Source organism: Sporothrix brasiliensis, assembly GCF_000820605.1.
Source record: "Sporothrix brasiliensis 5110 chromosome Unknown Cont19, whole genome shotgun sequence".
NCBI classification, from domain to species: domain Eukaryota; kingdom Fungi; phylum Ascomycota; class Sordariomycetes; order Ophiostomatales; family Ophiostomataceae; genus Sporothrix; species Sporothrix brasiliensis.
The window spans coordinates 2,416,012-2,443,043 of NW_024467138.1; the positions used below are offsets into that span (position 1 = coordinate 2,416,012).

General features: G+C 53.3%; 8 protein-coding genes across 8 annotated transcripts; 5 read left to right on the forward strand and 3 right to left on the reverse strand.

Moving 5' to 3' along the window:
* Positions 1–1,444: 1,444 nt before the first annotated feature.
* On the forward strand, positions 1,445–2,579 carry SPBR_00759 (uncharacterized protein; the record flags this gene model as incomplete). The annotated part of the gene is made up of 2 exons (XM_040759078.1): positions 1,445–2,410; positions 2,523–2,579. 2 exons carry the CDS (start codon positions 1,445–1,447, stop codon positions 2,577–2,579), a joined length of 1,023 nt encoding a protein of 340 aa, XP_040618474.1.
* Positions 2,580–3,094: 515 nt separating this feature from the next.
* Positions 3,095–5,017, forward strand: SPBR_00373 (isochorismatase family protein; the record flags this gene model as incomplete). Its single annotated transcript, XM_040758692.1, has 1 exon — positions 3,095–5,017. The coding sequence occupies one exon, from the start codon at positions 3,095–3,097 to the stop codon at positions 5,015–5,017; it is 1,923 nt and encodes a 640-aa protein (XP_040618475.1).
* A 438-nt stretch (positions 5,018–5,455) lies between these two features.
* Positions 5,456–6,586, reverse strand: SPBR_00763 (cytochrome c oxidase family protein; the record flags this gene model as incomplete). The annotated part of the gene is made up of 2 exons (XM_040759082.1): positions 5,456–6,442; positions 6,554–6,586. 2 exons carry the CDS (start codon positions 6,584–6,586, stop codon positions 5,456–5,458), a joined length of 1,020 nt encoding a protein of 339 aa, XP_040618476.1.
* Positions 6,587–6,919: 333 nt separating this feature from the next.
* Positions 6,920–7,521, forward strand: SPBR_01034 (uncharacterized protein; the record flags this gene model as incomplete). The annotated part of the gene is made up of 2 exons (XM_040759353.1): positions 6,920–7,147; positions 7,312–7,521. The coding sequence occupies 2 exons, from the start codon at positions 6,920–6,922 to the stop codon at positions 7,519–7,521; spliced, it is 438 nt and encodes a 145-aa protein (XP_040618477.1).
* A 1,463-nt stretch (positions 7,522–8,984) lies between these two features.
* SPBR_00670 (mitochondrial large ribosomal subunit) lies at positions 8,985–10,269 on the forward strand (the record flags this gene model as incomplete). Its single annotated transcript, XM_040758989.1, has 2 exons — positions 8,985–10,056; positions 10,130–10,269. The coding sequence occupies 2 exons, from the start codon at positions 8,985–8,987 to the stop codon at positions 10,267–10,269; spliced, it is 1,212 nt and encodes a 403-aa protein (XP_040618478.1).
* Positions 10,270–10,797: 528 nt separating this feature from the next.
* Positions 10,798–11,940, reverse strand: SPBR_00753 (uncharacterized protein; the record flags this gene model as incomplete). The annotated part of the gene is made up of 5 exons (XM_040759072.1): positions 10,798–10,938; positions 11,008–11,127; positions 11,198–11,538; positions 11,602–11,779; positions 11,842–11,940. The coding sequence occupies 5 exons, from the start codon at positions 11,938–11,940 to the stop codon at positions 10,798–10,800; spliced, it is 879 nt and encodes a 292-aa protein (XP_040618479.1).
* A 5,403-nt stretch (positions 11,941–17,343) lies between these two features.
* On the reverse strand, positions 17,344–20,790 carry SPBR_09022 (uncharacterized protein; the record flags this gene model as incomplete). The annotated part of the gene is made up of 3 exons (XM_040767148.1): positions 17,344–17,472; positions 17,556–17,850; positions 20,750–20,790. 3 exons carry the CDS (start codon positions 20,788–20,790, stop codon positions 17,344–17,346), a joined length of 465 nt encoding a protein of 154 aa, XP_040618480.1.
* Positions 20,791–23,175: 2,385 nt separating this feature from the next.
* On the forward strand, positions 23,176–26,694 carry SPBR_00096 (pre-mRNA splicing factor; the record flags this gene model as incomplete). Its single annotated transcript, XM_040758416.1, has 1 exon — positions 23,176–26,694. One exon carries the CDS (start codon positions 23,176–23,178, stop codon positions 26,692–26,694), a length of 3,519 nt encoding a protein of 1,172 aa, XP_040618481.1.
* Positions 26,695–27,032: the final 338 nt, after the last annotated feature.

Sequence of the window (27,032 nt, forward strand, 5' to 3'; positions counted from 1 at the left end):
TTGAAAGGGTGTGATTTTCAGCAAGTCGAAGGAAAGGCGGGTCATTTCTGGTCACCGACATGCCGCACGAGAAAATGGTGTCCAGAGGTTCTCGACCGACACCGTCTGATCTATTTCTTTCTTCTGAGTAGGCAAAACCGTCCTTGCACACCTTTTTATTACTTTTGATTTTTGAGGTGATGAAAGGAGTGGCATTATTATCTCACAGACGTGTTATTTTTTTATTTTATTTTTATTTTTATTTATTTTTTAAAAATTTTCAGCGCCTTTTACATGAAAGTCATCCTGCACCTGCACAAATAAAATCTCGAGAGAAAAAGCAGAAACAAGGGCCGGGCTCCACTTCGAATCCAACCGCCTCGTTTACTGCCCGCGTCGTCGATCACACCCCCTTGGCGCTGGCATTGGCATTGGCATTGGCATTGGCCACCCCGAATGGGCGTTCTTAGAGAGGGGCAGAACAAGCACTGCCAGCACGACACAGCAAACTAGAGCTGTGTCTATTTTGTCGTATGTCTGTATTTTGTGTTTTGTGTTTTTGTGTGCTGTGCCGTGCTCCTTTTTTTGTGACGGTCCGTTTCTGGTACCAGCATCCCACCTGCCCCTTTCCACCTATGGTTGACAGTTTTCTTTGAACCTCTTTGGATGACTGGAGGGACAGCCAGCCCGGCAGGCAAGCTCCAAGTACACACGCGAACAAGGCGAACAACTGTTGCCGTCGCAGTCCTCCCATCTCTCCCGGCTGGCATAGGCATTTTCGTTTTCAAGTGCCTCTTGACATCGGTTGTCGACCCGCCCTTCCCATATCTCAAAACATATCGTCGGACGCTTTGAAAACACTCTCTCACCGGCCCAACTGGCTGTGTGCCTGCTTCTGCATTCATCACAACGGAACCTTCATTTCTCGCCGCTGTCAATCCTCATTCTTCAACATTCAATCTCAGAGCTGCACAAGCATGTAGTGTCACCGCATCGGCGGACCCCCAAGCCTCTCCTCGCCTCTCCCCGCCTGTCCTCGCCTCTCTCCTCTCTCGTCTCGTCGAAAACGTCCGCCTAGTGCGTGTTACACACAATTTCGAGTCTTCGGCCGGCTGCATTGACCGGCCCGCACCTCTTGTGTCTCTCTTCATTTCCCTCTCTGCCTGTCATATTCTACCGGTCCGGCTTTCCACGGAGCATCTCCAATTCTCATGGTCAACATTTCCCGTCATACTTGTTTCCTTATCGCATCTCAACATCGCGCATCCGGTTTGTATCTCAGCAACTTGCATCGACGGGCAACACTTTCCCCTCCCCTTGAGGCCGTGAACATTATCGACTTGTGCATGTTTTGTGCATCTCATATTTCCCCTGTATACCTTGTACCAGGGCTTTTTTTTTCTCTCTTTTATATTCCCTGACCCCGAATAGGCTACGCCTGTTCGCCCACTGCACTCTCTTCTCCATGCCTCCCACATTACCCATCGACCTCGCCAACTTCCCGGCTTTTCAGACGAGGAAGGCTCTCTTGGTTCTCGACTTGCAAAATGAATTTCTGTCGCCCGGCGGCACGCTACCTGTGTCAGCACCAGTCGGGTACGTGGAACGGGCCCTCAAAGTCGCCAAAGCGTTTCGCGACTCTGGAACCGGTGACGTCTTTTGGATTCGCAGCCAGTTCGATTCCCACCGTCCAACCGAAAATGCACAGATAATCACATTGGCCAACTCCAGCACAGCCGGTCCCAGGCAGAGCACGTCACGAGGCCGCCGGCGTGAGCCCGAGCCACTGGTCGGGGACCCGGACGCCGACCTCGAGGCTTTCCTAAGCACGGGCGGCCCAACACCCCAGGACAAGCAAAGACAGCACCAACAGCGCAGCCAATGTCTTCTTCCCGGCAGCCACGGCAGCGAACTCGCACCCCAAGTAGCTGCTTCCGTGAACGCCCGCCTGGATCTCGTCATTGCCAAGTCACACTACTCAGCCTTTGAGTCTACCCAGCTTCTCATGCGCCTTCGCACGCGTTTTGTCACCGAGCTGTACATCTGCGGCGCCCTCACCAACGTCAGCATTTACGCCACGGCTCTGGATGCCGCACGCCACGGCCTCACCCTCACCATTATCGAAGATTGCTGCGGCTACCGCGATGTAACCCGCCACAGCGACGCCATTAGGAGCTTGGTGCAGCTCACTGGATGTGACACATTGCCAGCTGAACAAGTCCTCCAGACGTTCGCGGCCCAGTCCCCCGATGCGAAGCCAGCGGTTACCGATTTTGCCGCAGCCATCGCCGCCATTACAGCGTCCAGCAATGGACCGCCCCGGGCGCGGGGGTCAGCCAAACAGGCGTCATCCGGGCCCATAGCCGTCGGCGGAAGTGGCATCGGCGGTGCCGCCGTGGTTGTTGGTGGTGGGAACAGTGGGGGTCTACCCGTACGTACAAAGAGTCAAAAGCCAGAGCCCAGTGAAGTTGAGCCCGACGCCCGTACCCCGTCCGCATCCTCTCCCCATGAGATTTCGACACTAAGTCGTTCGTCTCCCGCAGCTAAAGCAGTCTCCCAAAATGAGCCGGAGACGTCACCACCGCTACAAGCCGTGGTAGTGAAGACTGCTGTGTTACCGAAACCATCAAAAACAGCACCACAAATAAAACATGCGACGAATACGACTGATGCAAACACTTCAGCTCGTACTGGCTCCGCGACGGTCGCAGGTGCTGTCATTGGTTCTTCCAGCACACCCCCTGCACCTGCTGCGGAAGCTAAGTTGCTTAGCACAAGGCAGACAACCATCGCTGCCATCGAACCACTCGCAATCGACCTTGGCGAAATTACCCCAGATGAAGACACTGGCGACGATAACGACGCGGATGACTCATTTAAACTGGCGATTCCTTCACGGCACGAGAGACTTCTAGAATATTCTCGGTTACGATCGACGCGAAGCGCAAATGCCTTGCAAAAGCGAATTGAAGAGGGAACAAAAGACGGTACCTCTGCTGCCTCTGCCCAGCCCTCTCGACCTGAACAACCACGAGTCAGAAAGTCTCCTGCAACGTCATCTAGTCGTGCTACCGAAACTCGCCCCCGCAATCCCACGCCTGGAGCATCAAATACAATGGCCACCAATGCCTCCTCCGATGCCGGGGCGGGGACGAACGCGGGGCGTCCCGCAGCAAGTCTTGAGGCGTCTTCTCCTGCCAAGGTAATGCCATCGTCGGTTACAGACCCTGCCAGGTCCAACGACTTGGAGTCGACAAAGACACCGGGCAAGACCATCAAAACGGACGCCACGAGCGGCTCCAAGTCAGACGAACGTGCACAAACTGAGTCCGACTTGGACGATACCGATGCTAAGCTCGTGCCGGTGGATGCGACAAAAGAACCATCTGCAACCGAGCCCATATGTGCTGGCGACACGATCATCTACCACGATGTCCTTTCCCAGTCACTGGAAGAGGGCATCTATGAGCGTCTGAAGGACGAAGTACAGTGGCTACGCATGTCGCACCAGGGCGGTGAAGTTCCACGCTTGGTTTGTGTGCAGGGACAGGTCGACGAGGATGGCAGCTTCCCAATCTACCGCCACCCAGCCGACGAGTCTCCGCCACTGCATGCTTTCACGCCAACGGTGCTCCAGATCAAGGGCGAGGTCGAAAAGATTGTGGGGCATCCACTGAATCATGTCTTGATCCAGCTGTACCGCACCGGGAACGACTACATCTCTGAGCATAGCGACAAGACGATGGACATTGTTCCCAACTCGTATGTCTGCAACATGAGCCTCGGTGCCGAACGCACGATGGTCTTCCGCACAAAGCGAGTGGATAAGGACCCCTCCCTTAAGGCAGAACCGTCGAGCTCCGGCATTGTTGATAGCAAGGCTGAAGGTGGTTCCGAGCAAGAAGAAAAATCGACGAGCGGCAAGCCTACAACCTCCACCTCCATTCCCGACTCGGCTAAGCGCCAGAATTGCCGCGTCCAGCTACCACATAACTCTCTGTGCCGCATGGGCTTGCAGACAAATATGAAATGGCTGCACGCCATTCGCCAGGACAAGCGTATCGATCGTGAAAAGACGCCGGCCGAGCTGGCCTACAATGGTGGCCGTATCAGCCTGACGTTCCGCCAGATTGGCACGTTCCTAAGCCGCGACCAGACACTGGTCTGGGGCCAAGGCGCCGTGGGCAAGACCCGCAAAGACGCCCGCCCGGTCATCAACGGGCAGTCCGACGAGGCCATCCGTATGCTCCAGGCGTTTGGTATCGAAAACCACAGTTCCCAGTTTGACTGGGACAAACACTATGGTCAGGGCTTTGACGTGCTGCATATGAGCAGCTCGCCACGCTTTTTTACCAGTTTCGATCCCGTTGTTAACATGACGATCCAGCTGCTGCTGGCCGAGCTTGGTATCAGCTACGCCAGAGGCAGTATGGCCACGGTTGCTGAGAAGAAGGACACACCGTCCACCACAACACCTGGTTCGGACGAATCACCGACCACTACGGTTTCGTCCCTGGATATTCCAGTCCGGCTCGTGGACAACGACCGCGACAGGTCGACAGTCCAGGGCCTCTTGGCCATCCTGCTGTACGTAGATGCGGTATACGGAACGTCGCATAAGAACAAATCAGCCCATCTCCACCTTGACGCGGCGCGCAAGTACACGCGGCTGCAACAGGCTTTGCAACTCCAAGACAAGTGGAGAAGTGTGGCCAAGGCAGCTCAGGATGGCGAGTCTGTTTCGGCCTTTTCTTTGAGACCACTAAAGAGCGAGATGACAGTCTGGGACAGCTATGTCTCCCAAAAGGAGGACAAGACAACAGACGCGACTGGCGAGTTTATCGCCGGCGGCACGTTGCCTTGCGTGGCAGACTATGCTGTGTGGCCTGTGTTGTACAGCATGGAGCTTGCCGCTGGTAGCCAGGAGACACTCGCAGCCGAGTTTCGTCGGCTGGGTGTACCCAGCTTAGCCAAGTACTATGCCTCGTTCAGGGCCAGGGATTGCGTCGAGAAGGTTATCCAGGCAGGAGAGAAATAATCCATGTTATGAACTCTGTACGCGGCCATATATTTCATTCGTGGCACATTTTACATCTTCTTATCTGACACTTTTGGCACAATATGCAACCAGGAAAGTCAGACTTGGGCCAGCTCCTTAGGAATTGAAATCCACGGGAATACAAATCGTACTTCGAAACACATTCTGACTTTTCGATGTGACTAAATCTTCTTACTCTGCTTGCTGAATTCAGACTTTTGGAAACTGTTATATATTATTTTCAAATTTGTACTCTGAAGTCAATGAAAGTAAATATAAAATATAAAACTTGCAAGCCAGCTGGTGTCATGAATATAAATGTAAATGCGTAATTTATTACACAATGTATACCGCAACGCTCATGTTTCATAACATAATCCACAGTGTGTAAGTCGTAAAATCCCAAGTAAAAGCTCGAAGAGGCAAGAGATTCAAGTATCATGTCGCAACCGAGGTGGGCGGCCCATCATCGTTGGCTTCTCGTCCGCGAGCTGACTTTGACAACTGGAACCTGAAGCATCCCCACGGAGAGCGTGCAACCCAAATGACGGGCTCAACCCTATGTGTTCCTGATTCATCCTCCAATAGTGTATTCGGTGCCTCGTCGTCATGTTCGGTATTGTTCAGGTCTACGTCTTTAAAGAGTGCCAACAGCCGCTCATACCGCTCATTGTAAGACTCAACAGCATCTGGTTCATGGCAGTCGACACGAAGCCAGCCGTAGGCACCCGTAACAAGCGCTGCACCCACGCCATGGCTGAGAGTGTTGTCGCTGGCTCTATTGGAAGCACCGGTGGTTGCCACTCCCCCGCCTCCAGCCCCGCCCACGACGATGGTTCCCCACCATGGCCGGTCTCGCCGGCGCTGTGCTCCGTACAATACGCGCTGTTCTGCCGCAGCCACCAGCTCGGCTAGCGGAACACGCCACCGTGGTTCGACCCGAAACACATGAACGTGCTGCAGGTCGTCGTCGATGACGGGCGAAGCTAACACGTCGACGGAACCCTCTTCACCGTCAGCGCCGTACATTGCTGACGCTGTCGGTTGTACGCCCAGCAGCAGGCGCACATCAAAGCGCGCCTCGACATCCACGACGACCACCGTTTGTCGGAGGGGCGCGGCGACCAGCGTAGCAACGAGCAGGTAAACAAGAGCCAGCGGCCGATGACCTCCGACGACAAGCTCGGGTGCACGTGAAGAGCGGAAGTGACGGGCGACGAGCTGCTGGAGGGCCGGAATGGGAAAACTAGGAAGCCGCAACGAAGCCGCCGGGCTGTTCTTCTCAGGTGAGCCCGCCCCCGCCACTGTTCGACCTAAATATGTAGAGCCATGCTGAGTTGCTTTCCCTGTGGACGTTTCTGTCCCGCGAGCCGCAGTGTTGTGTTGCGCCCTTGCGGCCGACTCTGCGCGGATGCGCTTCAGCACCTATGCAGAGGGATGTTAATGGCTGCCGTTTCTTCTGGACAACTGCACAATATGATAACACACATCTTCGAGGCTTGTTTCTTCAACTTCACCTAGTATCCTGCGACCTACCAGTGCAGGCGACGGTGCAGCCGTGGCGGCCATGAGCTGATTGGCATGGTGGTTCCTTTATTTCCTTTGCCAAATTGGTGAGAACAGGTGAAGCGATCCGGATGATTGAAGGTGTTGTTTAGAAAGAGCGAGGTGGGTACGGTTGACTTTATTACTGAGATTGCGGATTAGGCGCGTGGGTGGGAATTGGCCCCTCTATTCTCACAGCTTATTTTGGCGGCTTTTCGACTTCACAAAACGCTTGTCCGTATATCGACCCACCACCACAGCAACAAACGTATCACAATTGGCCGACAGGAATTCATATCAATCTGTTGTGCTCTGCTCACAATATACCAGGAGAGACGCACAACCCTGTCGACAGTTATGACGCCGCCCTGCTACACATTCCCGGCCGCAGAGCTGGCAGAACGGGTCCAACTCGACGTTCATGGCCGTCAGCGCAAGATGCTGCCGAGCTCCTCTGCATCGGCCCAGCGCACAAATGCCGATGCTGTCCATAGTACGTCTGACGGTACGGATGGAGGCAGCGGTCGCGGCAGCCGACACCAGGGAATCGACATCGTCCGTGACTGCACGCTGGTGTCGTCTATGGTACAATATAGCTGTTCTGTGATGCACCCAGAGATGCGTGACAGCCCAGTACGATGCTGGCCCATGCAACGGATGTTTCGAAGGTAGGATATTGCAACCTGAGTGGCCGTTCTATGCGCTTCCAACGCCCCTTTCCCCATGACTGACGTACTTTCAGATGCCAGGATAGGCACGGGACATTCACTGTGGAGACCACTGCGTGGGAAGGCACCGAAGCAAGTCGACGCGGTAGCGTGGGCAGCTCGGTGGGAAGCATAACAACCGATGCAACCACAGAGGCTACTGCAGGACGTTCGCCAGCGTCAAGCTCTTTTGCCGTGTCGAACGGGGCAGGGCCGCCAAAACGTCCAGAGACACTGAGCGTGTTTGGATGAGGAAGATGGGACATTTGACGCGAAAGCAATGTATAATATAACAGACTCATAGTGCATGCAAGCATAGGGCAAGGCGTTTTGACGGTTTTACGTTCATTGAATGAGTAAGTAGTACAGCCGTGGGCCATTGAAAGCAGGCATCGTTACATCACACCGCTTAACCATTACCGACACTTTTGCTGAGCAGTTTGGTTGATTATGGATATTTTTTGTCTATTTCCGCCTTCAATGCTTCACCACAACCCAGCAATCGGATCCAAGGTGACAAAACACAACATTGACCCAGTTTATGTACACATACACGGCATGCCAGACAGCGGTGGAAAGGACACAATACAGGGGAGAACGGTTGCGTCCTCAGCCCGACATTGCCCCTCACAGGCCGGCAGAAGCCTCTCCGTCGTTCATTCGCTCGTTCCAGTTGCTTGTCCGTCCGTCCTCCACGGTAGACATGGTGCGTTTACTGTTGTGTCCGGGCGGCGCGCTCAGCTTCGAGCTTGACGTAGTAGTTGTCGCGGGCGTTGGTGCGCGGCATGTGGTAGCCGTACCAGAAGACATTGCCCATAACGAAGCCGAGGCCGAGGCCGATGCTGAGATCAGTGATCAGCGTGCGGCGAAGCATCTATGTGCAAGGCGCAACGTGTTAGTACGGGGTTCCATGAGGTCCCTTTGGGTCCTGCCCAAGGTCCAATTCGCAATCTCTAGTTTATCTGCGCATTACTGCATCCCGATTGCCCGGCCCCCAGCAGGTTGGTTCTTCACCACAGGTAGTCAATGAAGCACAACAAGGTTCGCTATCTGGAGAGAGCAACCTTAATTGGCACCCGACGGCCCTGCGTTGTCGTTGCCGGGAGTCACTCTGCGTGGAACCGGGCTATCTATCTCGGCAGATTTCGCGAAAAAAAACCCTCCTTGGATGGGAACAAACGTACGCCGGTGATCGGTTTGATGGCCATTTTGAACGGCGATTTGGTTTGCAAAACGGTCGAAGTGGACAGCAAATCGGATCGCGTGTGCGTAGAGGGGATATTGGGCGGTGCGGGTGGTATTGTCGTGATGGACGTTTGGCTGAACGGGTTAGAAGTGCGAAAAGAGAATGGAAGGGAAAACCCACGAAAGCTCCGACAAATGGCCTGATGATGATTTGCTCCACTCAGCGCCCGCCAAACAGTAGACCCCAAGCGACGGCTGCCAGTGAAGTAACTTACCCGCAAAATGAATCATCCTAGGTTAATATGCGGCGACCCGGAAAATCACGTGAACCATTGGCAATTTGATGACTAAGGAAATAAAATCAACCGCCAAAAATATGGAGTCAACCAGCCAACCAGACGCCCGCAATCTACACTGGTGGCAGTTTTTTCTATACTCGGGGAAAGCGTTTGCGCATCCAGAGCCTTTTTGTTGATGCGTAACATCGTGACCCGGATTGCTACACTGCAGCGACAGCAATTGCGGCCACTATGAGGCTCAACATACACTCAAGAAGGGTCCTTGCGACAGGTAAGCTGTTTTACTACTTCAAAAAGCTCAACTACACTCCTGAACCAAGCTTTTCTAACGCAACTGCGCCCATAGGTCTCCGGCCACCGACGACAACATGCACTGCCGGTCCAACGACACATTCTGCCCTCTTGCCGCGGCCACGCACACAACCACGGCAACCTCTCGCACAGTCAAACGGTGCCAGCCGGCCCCTCCACACGACCACTTCGCGCGCCATTAGCTGGGGTGGCCTATTTGGCCGCAAGAAGAAGCCGGCTTCGTCCAACACTGCCGATGTGGCTGCTGGCCTCTCCGGCGACCTCAGTCGGGCCAAAACCCGCCAGGAGCTCAAGGACCGCATGACCAGCCCCGGCCTGAGCGCGAGTCCCCTACTTGCGAGCGAGTTAGAACAGCAGGGCGAGGACGGCGGTACCGCCTCGAAGCCTTTGAAAACCTCGGCGGCCCGCAACGAAATCGGTACGTCGCTGTTGCAGTCTGACTTGCAGCGCGCCCTCGACCCGGACCCGCGCAGCCGTGTCCGCTGGGAGCGCAAGATGGTGGTGCGTCATGTGTCACGCATGCTGGACCCCAAGGGCCAGGAGACGCGCGAGGAGCGCCTGGCCCGCACGGAGCGCCAGTTGCTGCACAAGTCGATGCCCATCCCAACGAGCACAAAGAAACTGGTGCACCTGGCCCGGCAAATTTCGGGCAAGACCCTCGAGGATGCGCTGGTGCAGATGCGCTTCAGCAAGAAGAAGATGGCCAAGGAGGTGTTGTGGCACCTTGAGGAAGCACGCGACATGGCCGTGGTGGAGCGCGGTATGGGTCTGGGCCGTGTGCAGAAGCAGAATGAAGCAGACGGTGAGGGCGCAGAAGCGTCCTCACCCAACGCCATCAAGATCGAGACCAAGGACGGCCGGTGGCTCGAGATCACCGACCCCTCGCGGATGTATATTGACCAGGCCTGGGTCGGCAAGGGTATTTGGCGCTCGGCCGTAACTGAGTACCGCGCCCGTGGCCGCCGCAACACAAGATGGTCGCCATCAGCCTGTATGTTTCTTGACGTTTCCTGCCCCTTTGCTATCCCCGACAGGATTTAAATCTTACTGACACAACCTTGTAGTCCTCTCTGTCGTCCTCAAGGAGGAGAAGACGCGCATCCGCCAGTATGACGAGCGTTTGGCCAAGGAGGCCAAGAAAGCGCCTTGGGTTCACCTACCCAACCGTCCCGTCACAGCACAAAGACCCTACTACTCGTGGTAGACATTGGCGACAAGTTTCGAGGCAAAGCGAACATTATTTTATGACCAGGGCTTTTATGAACTGCCGTCGGCCATCTCACCTGTCCATATCCTGTCATATTAAGCAAAAGCAATTAGACACTGTAAAATATAATTGTATTTTGTCTTCTAATTATTGGCTACGTCACGAAGTCTTCCACCCTTGTCCATCATTGTTCAACCGCTTGATGGTTTTCTTACGACTTCGCTTTGAAAATTTGGTATTGAAACAATGCTATCTAATTGAGAAATAATCCCTTGTGCCGAGTGTCGTGCCCAGGCCGACTCTCGGTATGGTTGGTTGGGAAACCAAGGTGGCTTCTCGATCAACGCTCTTTCCATCTATCATGACAATGTACACTACCTGTTAGTGTCGTCGTACGACACTAAGTACGGAAAAAGTAATCTGTAGCCAATGCTAGGTTGTCTACTTGGAGAATAAAGAAGAGCTTGTTCGCTGTGTCATGCCGACGTGTGTAAATGCTGGAATCCGCCGTGCAACAGCCGCCCCTCAAACCATATTCCTAGGTACGTGCCGAGGGACCATGTCTTCGTATCGCCGAGACTTCATCTCCAGCTCAGAGTTGTCGTAACCGTTGCTACGGTCGTCATTTGCATAGATGCGTCCCGAGCCAGGCATCGGATCCGAGATCTGGAGGTGGGACCGGGAAGGGCTTCGATCATTGTTACGACTCCGGTGTTTCCGGGAAATGACACACACCACGACAGCGGCAATAACAGCCACAGCACCAACGGCGGCACCGATGCCGATTCCTGCTTTAGCACCAGCGGTCAGACCGGGCGAGGCAGTGGCAGTCGAGCTGCTGGTGCTGGATGTAGTCTGCTTCAGATGTCAGTGGGAAAGCCACAGTCCCCTTCATTGCAAAAAAATAGAAAACTGTATCACCTACGCTCGCAGGAGAACCAGTGGTAGAGCTGGTGGCGGTCTGCCGCACTGAAGTGGATGTCGGCTGGGTTGAAGTCGTAGCGACAAGTGCATCACTTGACGAGCTCGGTTTGGTGCTGGAAGCCGGTGTAGAAGTACTTGGCTCCGGAGTGGACGTGCTGCTCGGAATGCTACTTGTTGTAGGCAGAGTCGATGTCACCACTGAGCTGCTGGTGACAGGTGCGGGAGTGGACGACACTGGTGTCGTGGGCGGTATTGAGGATGTTACAGCCTGTGACGTTGGTGAGACGGCTGACGCAGATGTGGTTGGTGTCGAAGTGGCAGCTGGAGCATTCACGGCAGCAGCTGTAGCTTGTTAGTATACTGTGATTCCTCGCAGTTGGATTCAATGGGGTGCTGTTAACTTACTTGCGCAAACGGCAACGAGATAGTTTGTAACCGAGGCCACGAGGTCAGCTGCACAGGCACCAACAACACAATCATGGACACCATTCTGGAAGTTGGTAGCTGCGCAGAGACAACCGACTCCGTCCGCAGCGCAGCCAAAGGAGCCAGCCTGTGCAATAAGCTGATCAAGACATGTTTCCTGTTGTAATGCGTTAGAACTGACAACGACGCATTGCAATATCTGGAAACAAACAAACTTACGCCACATCCGGGGAGGCTGGCCTCGTTAGGAAAGCTCTGAGACTTGGCAATACCCATAAGGGTAGCCAGCACAAAGACCAGGGAATTTTGGGAGCGCATTTTGAGTAGAACAAAACAAAAGAAAATGAAATGACAAGAGTTATGACGAGGAAAGAAAGTGAATCAAGAAGAGAAACGAGCCGTGGAGGATACAAGCTCCCCACACAAGCTGCCACTGGGGAGACCGGCCAGAGGGTGGAAAGTATCAAAAGGCAATGACGAAGACAGATAAAAAAAGAAGAGGAAAGAAGGCAGTGAAAAAGCTTGCGGCGTATATAAAAACGTATGCAAGTCGTATGCAAGACAGAAGCGGTTAAAAGAGACCGATAGAGCGTTGCCGACTTGGCAGAGCAGAAGCAAGCAGGGCAAACGATTTGTGTCAAGAAAATAGTGTCGAGAAAATAGTGTCGTTTGCAGTATGCACGAAGAAACGAGACTGCTAGTAGGACGCGCAATCGCAGTGAAATGGAATGTTGCGTGGCAGCATAAACCGGTCCTGGGCTTCAGTTGGACGGGGTGCCGTTAATGTGTTTCTGTCCGCCGTACGGGTAGCGTTTTCAATTTGTCCGAGTCCTCGTGCAATCCAAACGGGGCGAGCGAAATGAAGAGAGCAACAGCAAGATCGGGTTGCGTCCAGGAATGTTGGCGGAGGGAATTGGATGTGTGGAGGACGGCCCCGGTAAAACGAGAGGGTGTTCCCGGCGAAGAACGTGTCGTTGTTTATTAGACGTCCGTGGAATACTAATTTAATATCGAACGAGTCGAGAATGCAAGCCGCATACGTATGAAAAGGGCTTCGAGAGAATATATTGGCGGGCGGGGCGAAGGATCCAGAGAAAAGGGCACCGAGGAAGGTAAAAAGCAAGAAGATATGAAGATATAGCTGACGAGCCGTGTGGAATAAAGTACTTTAAAAAAAAATCTCGCAAGTGAGGCTGGAGTGACTTGCAAAAGTGCGCGGCGATGCGATAGCTGTGAGGGGAAAGAAGGTAATTAGTTGGAGAACGTAAGTAAACAAAGAATGGAAAGAAGGACCTGAAAGGAAGGAATGACAACGAAATGTATGAAGCACAGGAGCGCTTACGAATAAAAAGGAGTGAAGAGAAAACAACAAATTGGGAAAGAGCAAACTTTCGTGAGAAGAAAAGGGAAGCAGCGAAGGAGGACTGAGGAAAGGGAAGGAAGGAGGGCCCAGTTGGCTTAAAAAGGAAAGAGACCCAGTTCGTCGTGATCCAAGCTTTCTTCAAACAAGCCCCATCAGCGTGACCCTCATATCGTCCATTTTGATGGGAGAGGTACAAGTATCTTACAACAGACGACTACGTGGTACGCCAACAACCCTGAGAGTAATACTTCTTCCGCCCCTGCCCTGGCTGGGCATCTTCCAACCAGGGGTGTAGCACAGAGCCCAATAGGAAGGGCGCAAAGAGAGAAACGTCTTTCTTCAGACGCCGTCGTTTCTGTAATTACCCCTCAAGGCTATGAGACCAACACGCCGGTATGGAATATTAAGGTAAGTATGGTGCATTAGTGTCCCCATGTCGCCTTCAGGAACAGGGAGGAGCTTAATGCGCCATGATGTGGTTGACAATGTGCACTGAGACTGGACGATTCAGGAACAAACATCCACTATTCAGGGGCGCCTGCATTGCCAACTCGAAGGACAGTGGGCTGTGTCGAACCGGTTCCGCTCTTACGAATAGTGGCAACCGAGGAAGGGCCAGGGCTGTTGTTCTGTGGCACGACAAAAAAAACGGTCTCGACTCCACTACAAACTCCTTCCTCCAATGCCCTTCATGATGAAAGAGTCTACGGAATGTGACCGACACGCATATCTGACGATGTCCCCTGTGGTCCATAGCGGCAAGGACGGTTCCTCTTTGGTGGCTAAGCCGGTTTGCAAGTGGTTGTCCTCCTTCTAGAGTCAAGGGAGCAGGCGGCGGCAAGCAGACAAACGAAAACGAGGGACGAGAGTGAGCCAGAGGGACAGAGACTGGAGGCACAGAATGTGGCAAGACAATGAATCCAAGGCCGCTAGGAAATACTGTTTCCTGGATTGGCAATTGTTCAAACGTTGAATCGCTCCATAATGCAGAAAACAGGTGCGAGGTTGGAGAGTCACTCCTTGGCTTGGTCTTCCAGTTGAACTAGCCATCGGACCGCAAAGAGGCAAAATGTGCAATATGTCGAGCTTCGTTCAGTATTCAGCGACGAAAACGGCTTTCCAAGTGGCAACACGTCTGCCCATTCCACTCCTGCACCACCCGCCCACCTCTGGCTGTTGTGCTCCGTGCAAAAAGCCGAGAGGTCAATGATCTTCGGCGCCCTTGCGGTCTCGTCGTCACGACACTGAGAATCCGACCTTGGTACCCGAACTATTAATGCCCAAAAAAATTATTTACGAGCGGTTGCGCGTGCCCTCCAGCCGCCAGCACAACCAGTCAGTCCAGACGATAGGATCACATCCCGCAGACGATCGACACCGGGAACTGCGTGAAGATTGGACTGCCACAGCCACCCCGTCAGGAACCAGGGCTGCCTTGGTCGGCTGGTATGTTAGTACGGCCCTGGCGCACCGTTCGTATCCAGGTATCCCCCTTTCTTTGTAGTCTCCATGTTTCTTCTAGCTTTTACCCCTGCTTGGACGTTGGCACTAAAACTGGCGAACGACGGCCTTTTGGAAGTCCTTTTTGTCTCAAGTTTTTCGCGTTAGTGCTTCACATAATTCGTAGCGAGCGCTGATATCCACTTTTTGTGGTTTATTTTCTTTTCCTTTGGGCATCATACACGTCCATGTAGCGTCGCCCATGGAAATGCCTCAACACCGGTTACTGGATTGCGAAAGAAGCAATAGGCGGACGAGTCTTTCGTCAACTGGGTTTATGCTATCTCGATACTCTTTGGTGCGCAGCTCCTTTTGTTCTCCAGCTCGCTTTTGTTCAGGGCGGCTACCCTTGTTTGAGGATGCTTGTGTTGAAGATCCACCGACGACCGCTTTTCGACCACCAGCGCTAGACCAGTCCCACTACTGCGTCTCTGCAGGGTCCTTTTACCACGGCGTGCCTGAAGAAACGTTAGAAGCCAAACGAAGGGAGACACACGCCAATCATTTCCAAGAATGGAGGAGCAAACATGTGGCTGCCCAGGATGAACCTAAAAGATACGATCGCCCACAGCTCGCTATGATCCCTCTTTTGGGCGTCTACGTATGTCATACAACATACCTGCCAGGCTGATATAGAGCATACATCACGGCTCCGGTGAAAGATGCTCACATTATGCACACTGCGGAGCACATGTTTATGTGGCACACGCCTGAGTTGCATTCGCAAGGCCGTCGCTTCTTTTTGACGCCAATGGAGTGCGCCAAGTTTTTACCTTGCGGAAGCTATGTTCAAGCACTGTGGAGGCCAGGATATATCCGACGAATACGGAGTATGTGTACAGAATACGTCGTTCGTCGCAGCTCATGGACGGCATCCAACCAAGGGTGATGCTCCGTAAAGTCGCGCAAGATTGCTCAGGGTCTGTCCCCGGTCTGGTCAACATTGAGCATCTTCTGGGGCAGTTTGCGCTGCGCCACGTAGCAGGCGTTTTAAAACAGTGCAATATGGATGAAGGACTGAGTGAAAACTTGGGACTAGGGTGCCCTCCAATTTCAATGCGTGGAAACCCCAGTCCGCATCCAAAACAACCAGCCTCGAAGACTCTTCAGGGTTTGTCGACAAGTATTACGGAGTACTTAACGGTCGCACATTGACAAGCAAATACCTTACACGAGGAGGACCAGGCCTGACGCCAAGACCAACTTCAGGCTTTCTCACATTCAGCACGCGAGATGGGGAAAGCCGAATAGGAAGAACTGGAGGGAAAAAGAAAAAAACCAAGACGTACTAAATTACTAGGCAGTCAAAGACGGAATCCGTAACACGCTGTCTAGGGATGACAGGTAGAAGTCGTCGGTTCTATTCTGTAGGCATTCTCGCAATCGCTTCATCAAATGTCGTTGACATTCGGTTTCTGATGCTGGGGTATTTCTATTTCGTGGTGCCACGACTGCCCAACTACGGAGCACAACGGGAATCGCGGAGTTGCCCGCAGAAACCGAGTCTGTCGTAAAGAATACCTCCTTAGTAGCTGTGACTTAGAGTTCGTCATTTCCATTTGTTGTGCTGTAACAGAAGAGTTCTGCTTATGCCTGTACATTTTGGCGGTTTGCTTACCTTCGTTGGTCGATGTGCAACTGCATTAGTTTACAAAATACATTTCATCGCGCGTCAAGTGCTCTCCCTGACTTTTCTCTTATCAGATGGACATAACACCGACATTTGACGAGCTACGTCGTACGGAGTATTCGTACTCTTGGGTAAGTGGGCATTCATGCCATAGAAAATACATGCGTCATGAACGTGGCTCGTTGATGCAAGGCGATGGCCCTTTGGCGAAAGATGAAATGGAATGAAACAAAAGAAAACAGAAAAGCTCAAAAGGGACAAAGTCACTGCGGCTTTTTCGTGTCGCGGTTCGCGTTTGTTGGGAGGTAGGCATAATTTTGTCACACTCTCATAAATTGCTGCAGAAGCCGATGCGGATTCCAAAAATTTGCTTCTTTAATCTGGTTTCTGCGTTGTCTACAGCACGACGCGTCCAGACGCCTGCATCAAAGCTACAGCAGCAACTTGAAGCTGCAGCTGTCGTCAGCCTCTCATGCATGCCACGATCCGGTATGCATGCAGAAGGCTCCTACCCAGCCAGAAAATAGTTTTGTGTCCACCCGGCATTCGGACGAAATGCAGGTACGAGTCTAGTATTTGTGGTCAATTGCTCTTTTCTTTCACATTCCATTCATGTTACTATTTTTGACTTCTCTCCATGCCCAATACTGAGTTGAAAATACCACTTGCGTCGGCCGTAGCCCTTTTCCCTTTTTTCTTCTTGCTTTCTGACTTGCAGATGCCGAGTTCGCACATACATGAGTGGATGTGTGTGCCCGATAGGATTGCGGCTCGATGCACGTCGCGACCCATTTCGTTGCAGAAACGAAATGAACACAAGCAAAAGTATTCGTCTGATGAAGCCACCACGAGGTGTAACGGTGGCACACTCGCCAAGACGGTAGTACACTCGCCAAGCGAGTGTACCAAGGTCGGCGTGTCTTTGTTTCATCGTGCTTTTCTGATCTCCAGACACGCAGTGTGGACGAGACACTCAACTTACGGTCATGGAACAAAGAAGATATATCAAGGACTAGAGACGGAGAGTTCACATCAGGGGTATAAGTAGGGCAACGCTTCACTCGCACAGGACTAGGAAGTAGTTGTGAAGAGAGTGAGCAAGAATGTCTCTGGACAGATTTGACTGCAGTCATGGGTCGTCTTGTTTCGCTCTGCACCACCTGTATCGAAGACAAATATCCAAGGTTGCACCAGACATAGGACACGGAACTCAAGGACACATACCCCGTTAAAAGATGGCACTGCCGTTCGTTGGGCTTGCGACGCCGCCGGGTACCCGCAGCGGGACGCTCGCAAAGAAGAATATCCAGCGGTCATGCACCACGCGCCGTGCCCTCAGAGCCTCGAGATCAAACATCTCGCTAATGGGCACACTCCAGCCGGCCAGCACCCAATGGTGCACCGGACCATCACCATTCATCGCGTCCTCTCAGCTCTCACCCTTCCATGCCGCGCCAGGCCGGACGTGGTCGGCGTACACGGTTTCTGCTCAATGCTAATGGTGGTGCCGGCAAGTGCCGCACAGTCTCGCAGAACCATCGAAGCTTTGCCATTGTCGAGCAAGAGTTCCATGACTGGCGCCATCTCGCACGGCGGCAACGCCCTTTGCTGATCGCTGATGGCCGCATCGGAACCAGCCGTGCAGCGGATGCGGATCAAGAAAATGTCTCCCTGCTCAAATGTGACCCCTTTCCTCGCGCACAACGTCCTGCCCTGCACGTGCTCGACGGGCATCCTGGTGCAAGACAAGTGGTCAACGCTGGATGCCCGGTGTCCGGCATAACCGGCGTTGTCGAGTAGAACGCCGCGGCCTATGATCCCACCTTGTGCGACCCACGCTATTTGACAAGCATGAAGGCCAGCAGGTTTTCTAGGAATGTGTATTTTTGTCTACCCAGAACTTTCTGGCACATACAGAGGTCACAGTCTATGCCCAGAGAATCGGAGTATTTGAATTCCTCCCACGTCTTGGTGTTGTTCAACACTGGTCTTCGGGTAGCCTGTGAAGTACGTCAGCGGAGAGTCTGTAGTGCGTATCGCTATGAATCCGTCTTTTGGGAAAGATCACCATAGTGCCGGATCCCATCCCAAATGGCAGCGGTACTGCGTGTTGAAGATACCGGCGTCATCGTTGACCACCCGCTGGTCCTCAGTCTCGACCGTCATACGTAATCGGTTCTCAAGTACACGCTGGAATGGCTCGCGCTCAAAATTCGGCAAGTATGGATTGTTGAGTGGCAAGTCCAGGGAAACACGCGTACCAGAGCGAATTTGAGACGTTACGAGCGGCCGCAACAACCTCTGGCGTCATCATGTTGAGAGCTCAGAGGGCATCTTCGTCGCCTGCGTCGGGGTCCCAGGCATTACCGGCTGGTCCATTCGTGTTGAGCGGCAAAGCAGCGAACAGAGGCCGTGCTGAGACAGGCACTGTTTTTGTAGTGTCAAGATAAAGAGCTAAACAAAGGAAGCGAACAGGTATGAAGAAATAGCAGTAAGCAATATTCACATGGAGTAGACCAAATTTGGGTTGTGTGGTCGCGATGATATTCAATTCAGTGTCTGTGAAGCATATGCTTGTGTCCTGATGAGCACCAGTATCAGGGCATCGTGGCCTTTGGCGTATGAGCCTTTGGTTAGAAGAGGGATTTATTTGCATACGTACGGGCAAGCTGAATCTCCGTGACTTGTTGGATGTTAAAATATCGCTGGTCTCCTCTTTCCGCATACTGGCTTCCGAGAAAAGATAGGCAAACAAAACGTTGGCAGTGCGTCCAGTCAAGAGCGTACCATTTCCGCGAACCAGCTTCAGACCTCGTCTTTCTTATTATGGCTGTTTCGCTCTCCTTTTTTCTATGAAAGGTAGTAAATTTTTCGGACGGGTGCTTTGTACGGCGTATCCGAGAATTTCATGCCTGGTATGGCCCTCGTGGGCCGGCATTAAACGGGCTCGGCTGCCGAGTCGCTCGCCTTGCCGTTGCTTCAATCCTTACTCCGATGTTTCACTGTCTGCTTTTCCTTTCACGAATCCAACTCATCAAATGCTGCGCCATATGGAACGATGTACTGGAGATGACCAAGAGTTTAGGGTAGCCAATACTGCTCGTAGCTCTGTGCGGCTACGTGAGGCAAGATGCGGTTCGCCGTCTAGGCCGACGTATTTGAGCTGGCCCGAACCAATACCCCCTTGGTACTCGCTTCTTCAGCCGCTTCCGTCGATTCCCAGCATCGTTGTTGCTCCCAACACTTGTTGCAATATGTCCGTTTTGACGAAGCAGTATCCCGTTTGCAGGAAACACCACCTTTCACAAGCCCCGGCTGACGGTTGCATCACACCATGGCACGCAGAGCTCAAGGCTCAGCAGTGTGTGGTCGTTGCGGTTGGATGACGGATCGCCTCCAACAGCAACGCGCACGGGCAATCCGAAGACCGTTCTTGTGGCCACTCGGTGGTATATCCGGTGCGGCAGCTAAAGCATCCACGCGGCATCAACCGCGCGTACTGCCGCAATGACATTCGATTTGCTGCGGTGCTGTAGTGCAAGCGTGCCGCTACTCTCGCAAGAGACAGACGGTCGAAGCTGACTTTGCCTTTTTAGTTGATCAAGGAGACGGCTGCTGGCCGCTGGCTGCTGGCTGCCCGTCCGGCAACAGACCCAATCGATTTCATTCAGCATCGTCTGTTCTTGGTCAGTCCTGTAGTAGAGAATGACGACTCGGTCCAGATAGGAACGCGACATAGTTTACTCTCATTTAATTTGAATGTATTAGGAAAGATGTAACAGACTGGTCATCCCGAATCGGGATGCTGATACGCCGTGGACCGAAGTCCGAGCACAAGTACTGATGGGAAAACTCCAAATCTTCTGATTGGTATGAATGAAAGAGCCGTCCTGTTGCGGTGTGACCCTGGTTGCCTATTGGCATTCTCTTCACTCAAGTTTTATGGCTATCTTCCCTTGGCAAGAGAAAACGAGAGAAAATTGATGTTCAGGGATGAGACTGGTCGGGCCAAGCCAAGCTCCCTTGTTGAATGCCGGATAGCCGTGTTTGGCGCTGGACGAGGAAAACAGGCGTGTGAGGAACAGGGACAACAAAGCTGGTAAAATCGCCTGTTGGCAATCTAAACACGCACCACCCATGGAGCCCGGACTGGGACAAGTCTCTTCATCCACTTCTCCGCTTTCTTTTGCACATGGATTTGTTGGTTCGCCTAACATGCTGGGGAAGAATACCCTGAAATTTTGAAATTGCTACCTTAAATAAGGGTAATGTGGTCTGGAACATGCAGCACAACAAACCATCTAGGACTGGGCTGGGCCCTCCGGCGCCACCAATGCGGGACGACGTCATCGGGCGTCCAGCTTAAGGGGCTTTCCTATTTTCCTTTTTTTTGCACCGACCTGCCGTCTGTTACAAGATTCAGCCGTGGGTATTACGAAGTCCTCTAGTACCAGATTGGCTGGGAAATAAGTCGCGACCAGCTCTTCCGCAGCGCCAAGCCATTGTGACCAGGGCATAAACAGGAGATAGCCCGGCGCCAGGCTCCCTTTGGGTATTTGTTGTGATCAGTTTTGACATCAACGCAGGAGACGAATGATGCGCATTCTCCCTCTGTTTCGTCTCTCCACTCTCACCAAATGGCATTGGGAATCGTCTCGTCAGATTCTTTGATCATTTTGTGGAAGAGAACAGAGACGGAGCTTTCCCGAATTGGCGAGATTCAATGCCACAAGACAATGTCAAGCTCTGGGATGTTTGGGGCAACTATTTCCGCCTTCCATTCTCCCACGTCGATCGGCAAGATCGGCACCTGGCCAGGCCTATCACGTGTACCTTGGATTGCTAGGCAAAATAAGGGAACTGAAGCAAGTTCTGAGGGTAAAGTACGGAGTAAAACGAGGAAATGCGAGGGAAAGGGTTTTGAACCTGACCCTGGTTGTCAGGGCCAGTCCCGCCGGGTGTAAATCGGAGAACGCACTGACGGTCGCGTGTTTTCAAAACTGGTCTGATTTCCTGTGAGTCCCAGGTATTTGTTTTAACCAGGCAAATGCTCACAATACTCTGTAAGCCCACCACAGTCCGCTGAGACTGGGTGTAGCAACGACAGTCGTCAAGGCGTGAGTTGGCGAGCCGGAACTTGGGGTATGTGCACCGTCTCACAGTGGAGATGGGAAATGGAAAACGCGAGGGCGCTGCTCCATTCTCCTGTGCGTGGGTTGTTGCGATCCAGTGGCTGTCAAGCGTCGTTTGCTTTCTCTTATGCGCAGCTCAGCATGCCTGGCCTGGCATTGTGTCGTATGAAAGCGTATTCCGCGCCCTTTCGTCTCCTTTTGTTGCGAACCTTGACCAGAACCCCCAACTGATCCTTGGCAAAATGCGGTAGCGATCAGCGGATGACTAGACTTTCATGGAACATGGCTCCTCTAAAAACGACGCGGTCTTGAGAAAATATCCACAGGAGTGAGAAACCATGACCAGAGACGAGCTGCATGTCAACCTTTGCGCTTTATCCTAACACTCGGGTGGCCCGTCTGCCTGTAAAAGTTCGCCAACCCTATTTGCGCTGTGCCTCTTGATTTAAGTTTTCGATGCGTGGAGGAGCGAGACACAGCCGGTGATCTAGCCCCCTTCAGCTCTTTGCCGTCTCGTTGCATCTTCCCCCTCCTGTCGTGTCTCGCCGCGGGAGGTTGAGTTCTCGCATCTAGTCCCCAGGCCTGTTTTAGCGGTTGCACAGCATGTGACGTAGTGTGTGTGAGAAACAGACAAACCACCAGAGATCAAAACCGCGGAGATGCTGATTCACTTGGTGGAATGGGAAATGTCAGGACAGTGCTACAAGGGCATCTGCGAAGGAACGTGTGTGGCCGTGACTTTGCGTCTTTGTAAACGTGGGGAAAGCTTCTGGTGTTGTGATAACGGCGGCATGTCGAAGGAGTCGAGACGTTCAGCCAAATCTACACAGCAAAGGGGGTTAAGATACGACGCCAGGACGCGTACTCATATATTGTTCAGATAAATCCAAAGTACCGGCCGCCCAGAGTCAAGAAGGCGCACCTCGCAGCAACGACCGTCCGTTCCTGCCGTCACCAATGCAAGTCGCCTGCCGTCTGCCACTACGTCAGAAACATCTAGTGTCGTGGGTATTTAGAGTGCAACCCGCTGCAGCATTAGAGCTCGGGTCACCCGTGGAATAGGCCGCACACCCCTGAAGCACAATCTCGACAGTTACGTAGGACGCCCCGCTTGCGGTCGCTATGGCGCTGCCGGGAATTACGCCGCCCACAGAAAGAGCCCACTTTGGAAGGCAGGCCCACTTTTGCCTGCCAATCCATTGCGCTGGAACTCGCTTCTTTTGGAGACAAAACAATACAAAACAGCACCACGCGGACCATGACAACACCGCCGGCCTCCCAAGGAGCTAAGAAAGGCGGGCTGCGCTTCGTCGCAACAAAGAAACTACTCCGTACGCAACGCGGAAACAGGATGCAGCAAAGGGCGACCACGAAACTTTCCATCTACCAGCTCTAGCACGTCTCTTCACCTTCCAAACCCCGAGCCGACCGCCAGTTGCGCCTTCCTTCACTCCGTCCGTAAGGCAGAAGGGGCAGGCTCCATCCGTCAAACACCACCCATCCTAGTTCTTTCCTCAACTGTTCGTCTCCTTTTGATGGTGTTGAGGTCCATTCTTACAACTGTTTGTTTTTGTTACCCTGCATCTGCATCGTTCACCCTGTGTCTGCAGCTGCCAGTCAGCCAACAACACGCATCGTCATTCTTCGCCGTCTCCCGTCTCGCTGTGCTCATAACATACGCAGTCATCCTATCTTACACTAGCAGCGCCACGCGCCGCCTCCACCTAAAACGATAAACTTTTCACGCTGCCAGCCAAGACGGACGACAAAAGCGAGAGGCTACTTTTCTTTGGTTTTTGAGCCTTTTGAGCCTCCTTTCTATTTTGCCGTTTACAAACCTCTCTCTCTCTCTCTCTCTTTCGGTTCATCCTGCGAGTCAAACCGATGGTCCCAAATTCTACTACCTCCGTTCGCACGCCTCAGCCATTATGGCCAGCTCTCCGCCTCCCGCCCCTTCGCCCGTAGGCGAAGATAGCTGGCTTGACTACATCGAACAACGGCGCCGCAACGCGACAGGACTGGAGCAACGCATCCGTGTTGTTGAACTCTACCGCGCCGCCGTCAACGCCGAGCCTGGCAGCATACGCGTGTGGATCGCCTACTGCGAATACTTCTGGGCGCTCTATTTCGAATGCATGCAGCGCAGCGGCAGCGTTGCTGCCTGGCCTCAGGACGAACAGCAGGCTGCTTGCGACATCTTTTCGCTCGACGCAGCTCTCCACCTTTGGAGCGAAGGTCACGAAGCGACCAAGTACCGCCTCAACGACAGTCACGAGCTTTGGAATCGATGGATTGCATTGGAACGTGACCTTCTCGACCGGACGCGCACCGTCGAGGGCGTTCGGCGCATAACCCACCTATATCGCAATCGCTTGACAATACCACATGCGGCCTGGGACGACACGTCTTCGGCGTTTAGCTCCTTTTTGTCAGAGTACAACCCAGCCGCCTACGAAGACACGATGCGCGCCGTGACAGAGCAATCGCGAACTGCAAGAGCCATCTACGAACAACGCGACCCAATGGAGATGGCATTACGGGCGGCCATCCGTGCCGGCGACGAAGAGGCTCACCGCGAAGCCATGTCGAGATATCTGGGGTGGGAGGTGGCAAACACCCTGGCCGAGCGGAACGACAAGGTTTTGGCCATGCGCGTTGCGCTGGGTCTTTTCGGACGCGCGTTGACCAGCATCTTCCAAACAGACGACACGGCTTGGTCCGACCTGGTTGTTTTTATCTCACAGCTCCGGAGTGAGTTGGGAGACGGCCCGAACCGCAACGAGGAACTGGCGCGTTTTCTTCCGAATAGCCTCGATGTTTTGCAGCGCGCCGTCCAGCACTGCCCCTGGTCTGGCGCCCTGTGGGTTCGGTATATCATCAGCGGTGAGCAGGCAAGTCTCAGTTTCTCCGACATGGAACGTATAAAGCATGCTGCCACAAACAGTTCCTTGGATCGTGACGGTATGGCTGCGGTCGTCGACATGTATGCTGCGTGGTGTGGCTACCTGCGCCGTTGTGCCATTGATCCGAACGCGTCCGACGAAGCTGTCGATCTTGCTGATTCTGGCCTCGTGGCTGCTCTCGAAGCCGTCCAGGTCTGGGGCGAGCGTAGATTCGGCAGCGCCTTCCAGGGCGACCCCAACTTCCGCCTCGAACGAATCATGATCTACCACCTGACCGAAAAGCACGGCGCCATTGATGAAGCACGCGAGCACTGGGAGAAGTTGGCTAAAAAGGAACTGCTCGCCCATGACTACAGCTTCTGGTTAAGCTACTATCTGTGGGAGATGAACCTTTTTCAGTCACAGAAAGGAACCGGCCGAAGCCCAACGCCAGCACCCCCAACACGATTGTCGCGCACGCCGACGCGCCCCGCAAGCGTTCTCAGCCGAGCCCTGCACGATCCCCAACTGAATTGGCCAGAGCGTATCATGGAAATCTATTTGCAACATTGCAACGACTTTGAAAGCTCTGACGTTCTTCGCGGTGCTCTCGACGATGTACACAACATCCGAAAAGCCATAACGCAGCAACGCAAGGAGGCTGCAGCGGCACAAGCCGCCGCCCAAGCCGACGCTCAAGCACGGACACAGGCTGGAACCTACGTAGGGACAGGACCCGCTGCTTCTGTCGAAGCTATTACCGGCCACCGAGAACCGGAGCGTGTACCTGAAGATCCGACTTCTGGGGTGAAACGGAAGTGGGAATCGAACGCCAACAAGGAAGCTACCGGGCCTGCGACGAAAAGGCCGAAAAGCGAGAACGGTTCTGCCCAAAGCGATGAGCAACAGCAGTACCATACCCTCAAACGTGACCGCGAAAACACGTCCGTCTTTGTATCCAACCTTCCGGTCGACGTTACATCTACCAAGGTGCGGCAATATTTCCGCGAGTACGGCCACGTCAACAACATGCAGCTCAAGAAGGAGGAGCATGGCAAGTCTATGGTTGCGTTGATTGAGTTCAGGTCTGCTGAGGATGTGCAGTCTGCACTGATTCGCGACGGGAAGTACTTTGGTGACAGCAATATCTCTGTCAAACCGGCAACGGGCATTACACTCTACGTCACGAACTTTCCGCCGTCGGCCGATGATGCATTTATCCACCAGCTTTTCGATCAAAGTGGAGAAATATTCGGCATTCGGTGGCCGAGTCTGAAGTACAATGCACACCGTCGCTTCTGCTACGTATCGTTCCGCGATAGCGAGTCGGCCTCCAAGGCCACAAAACTGAATGGACAGTTGCTCGAGGGCAAGTACAAATTGTCGGTGCAGTACTCCGACCCTTCAGCTAAGAAGGCACGAGACGGGGCTACAGACGAAGGCCGCGAAGTGCATGCCAAAAACATTCCGTTTGATGCGGACGAACAGGTCATTGAGACTCTCTTCGCCAAACACGGAGCTGTTGATCGTGTTCGCCTTCTGCGCAACATTGCTGGCCGCAGCCGTGGCTCTGCTTTCGTCGTCATGAAGACCAAGGAGGAGGCGAACCGGGCAGTGTCAGAACTAAATCAGGTCAAAATGGGTTCTCACATTCTAACGGTTGAAATCTCCGTGCCGACAAATTCCCGACCTTCGGCACGAGAAACGTCTGTCGCCGCTGAGTCAACAGCTTCCGGGGTAGCCGGCGGCGACGACTCACATGACGGGTCGAACGGTGACGACGCCAAAGATGCAGACAAAGAGGCGCTTCGTAACCGGACGTTTGCTCTCCTCGGCATCCCAGACACGGTCAACATCGCCCGCGTTCGGGCGTTGGTGGAACCCCACGGCCACATTACGAAACTTGTGCTTCGTGCCGATCATGGCGGCGCCATTGTCGAGTTTGCGGATGCGGTCGCGGCTGGCAAAGCGCAGTTGGCGCTAGAAGGCGCGCAACTCGACCAACACACACTCCGAACCGGCACTGTTGCCCAGCTGTTCAAGGAGAAAGCCGAAGTCCGCTCCGACCGGATGGACAAGCCTGCGCCGCGTCCTCCAAAAGCGGCTACCTCGTCGACCACTCCCTCGAAAAAGAGCACGGTCCCGACGGCAGCAACACCGACGGTATCCGCAACAACATTAATGCCCACTCGCGTGAAGCGCCCTGTCCTGGGTGGCAAAGGTGCGAAACGGGGCGTTGGATTCACTGCACTGTCGGCATCGACAGGTGCCAAAAGCAACGGTGAACCTACCACCATCAATGGCACATCGACGACCGCTTCTAGATCGGAACCTGTACCCACGAAGAAGTCGAATGCCGAATTTCGTGCCTTGTTCCTTAGCACCGGAGCAAATGCAGACAAAAAGGTAGAAGGCGACAACAAAGACGACGGCAAAGGAGGCAAGGAGAAGGACCACAAGAAAGGCAAGGCAAAGCCCGCTGATATTGCCGAGGAAGATGCCAAGAGCAACAATGTCATGAATGACACCAAAATGGATGTCGATGTTGCTGTGAACGGCCACTAGTAACATGGTTCTTGGAAACACGGGGCTGGCGAAAAAGGACGGTGCGCCCTGTGGATTTGGATGCATATACCCCGACGAGTTGATCTCATGTTTGTGTTTTATGGTGGGCTTTGTACTTGCGAACTTGTCCGGGCATCGGCCATTAGTTAGCATATATGAATGCCCACTCATCATGTATTGCAAGAGCCATATGCTCTTGAGCAAAGGAAAAATGACAGTGTTGGTTCGGATATGTATTTTAACTTGAGTTGCCAATCGCAAATCGAGTAGGTTTTGTTAATTGGTTTTGTACATGGTTCCTGACATTGATCCCACAAATTTAGGGGGATTCGGCAAGG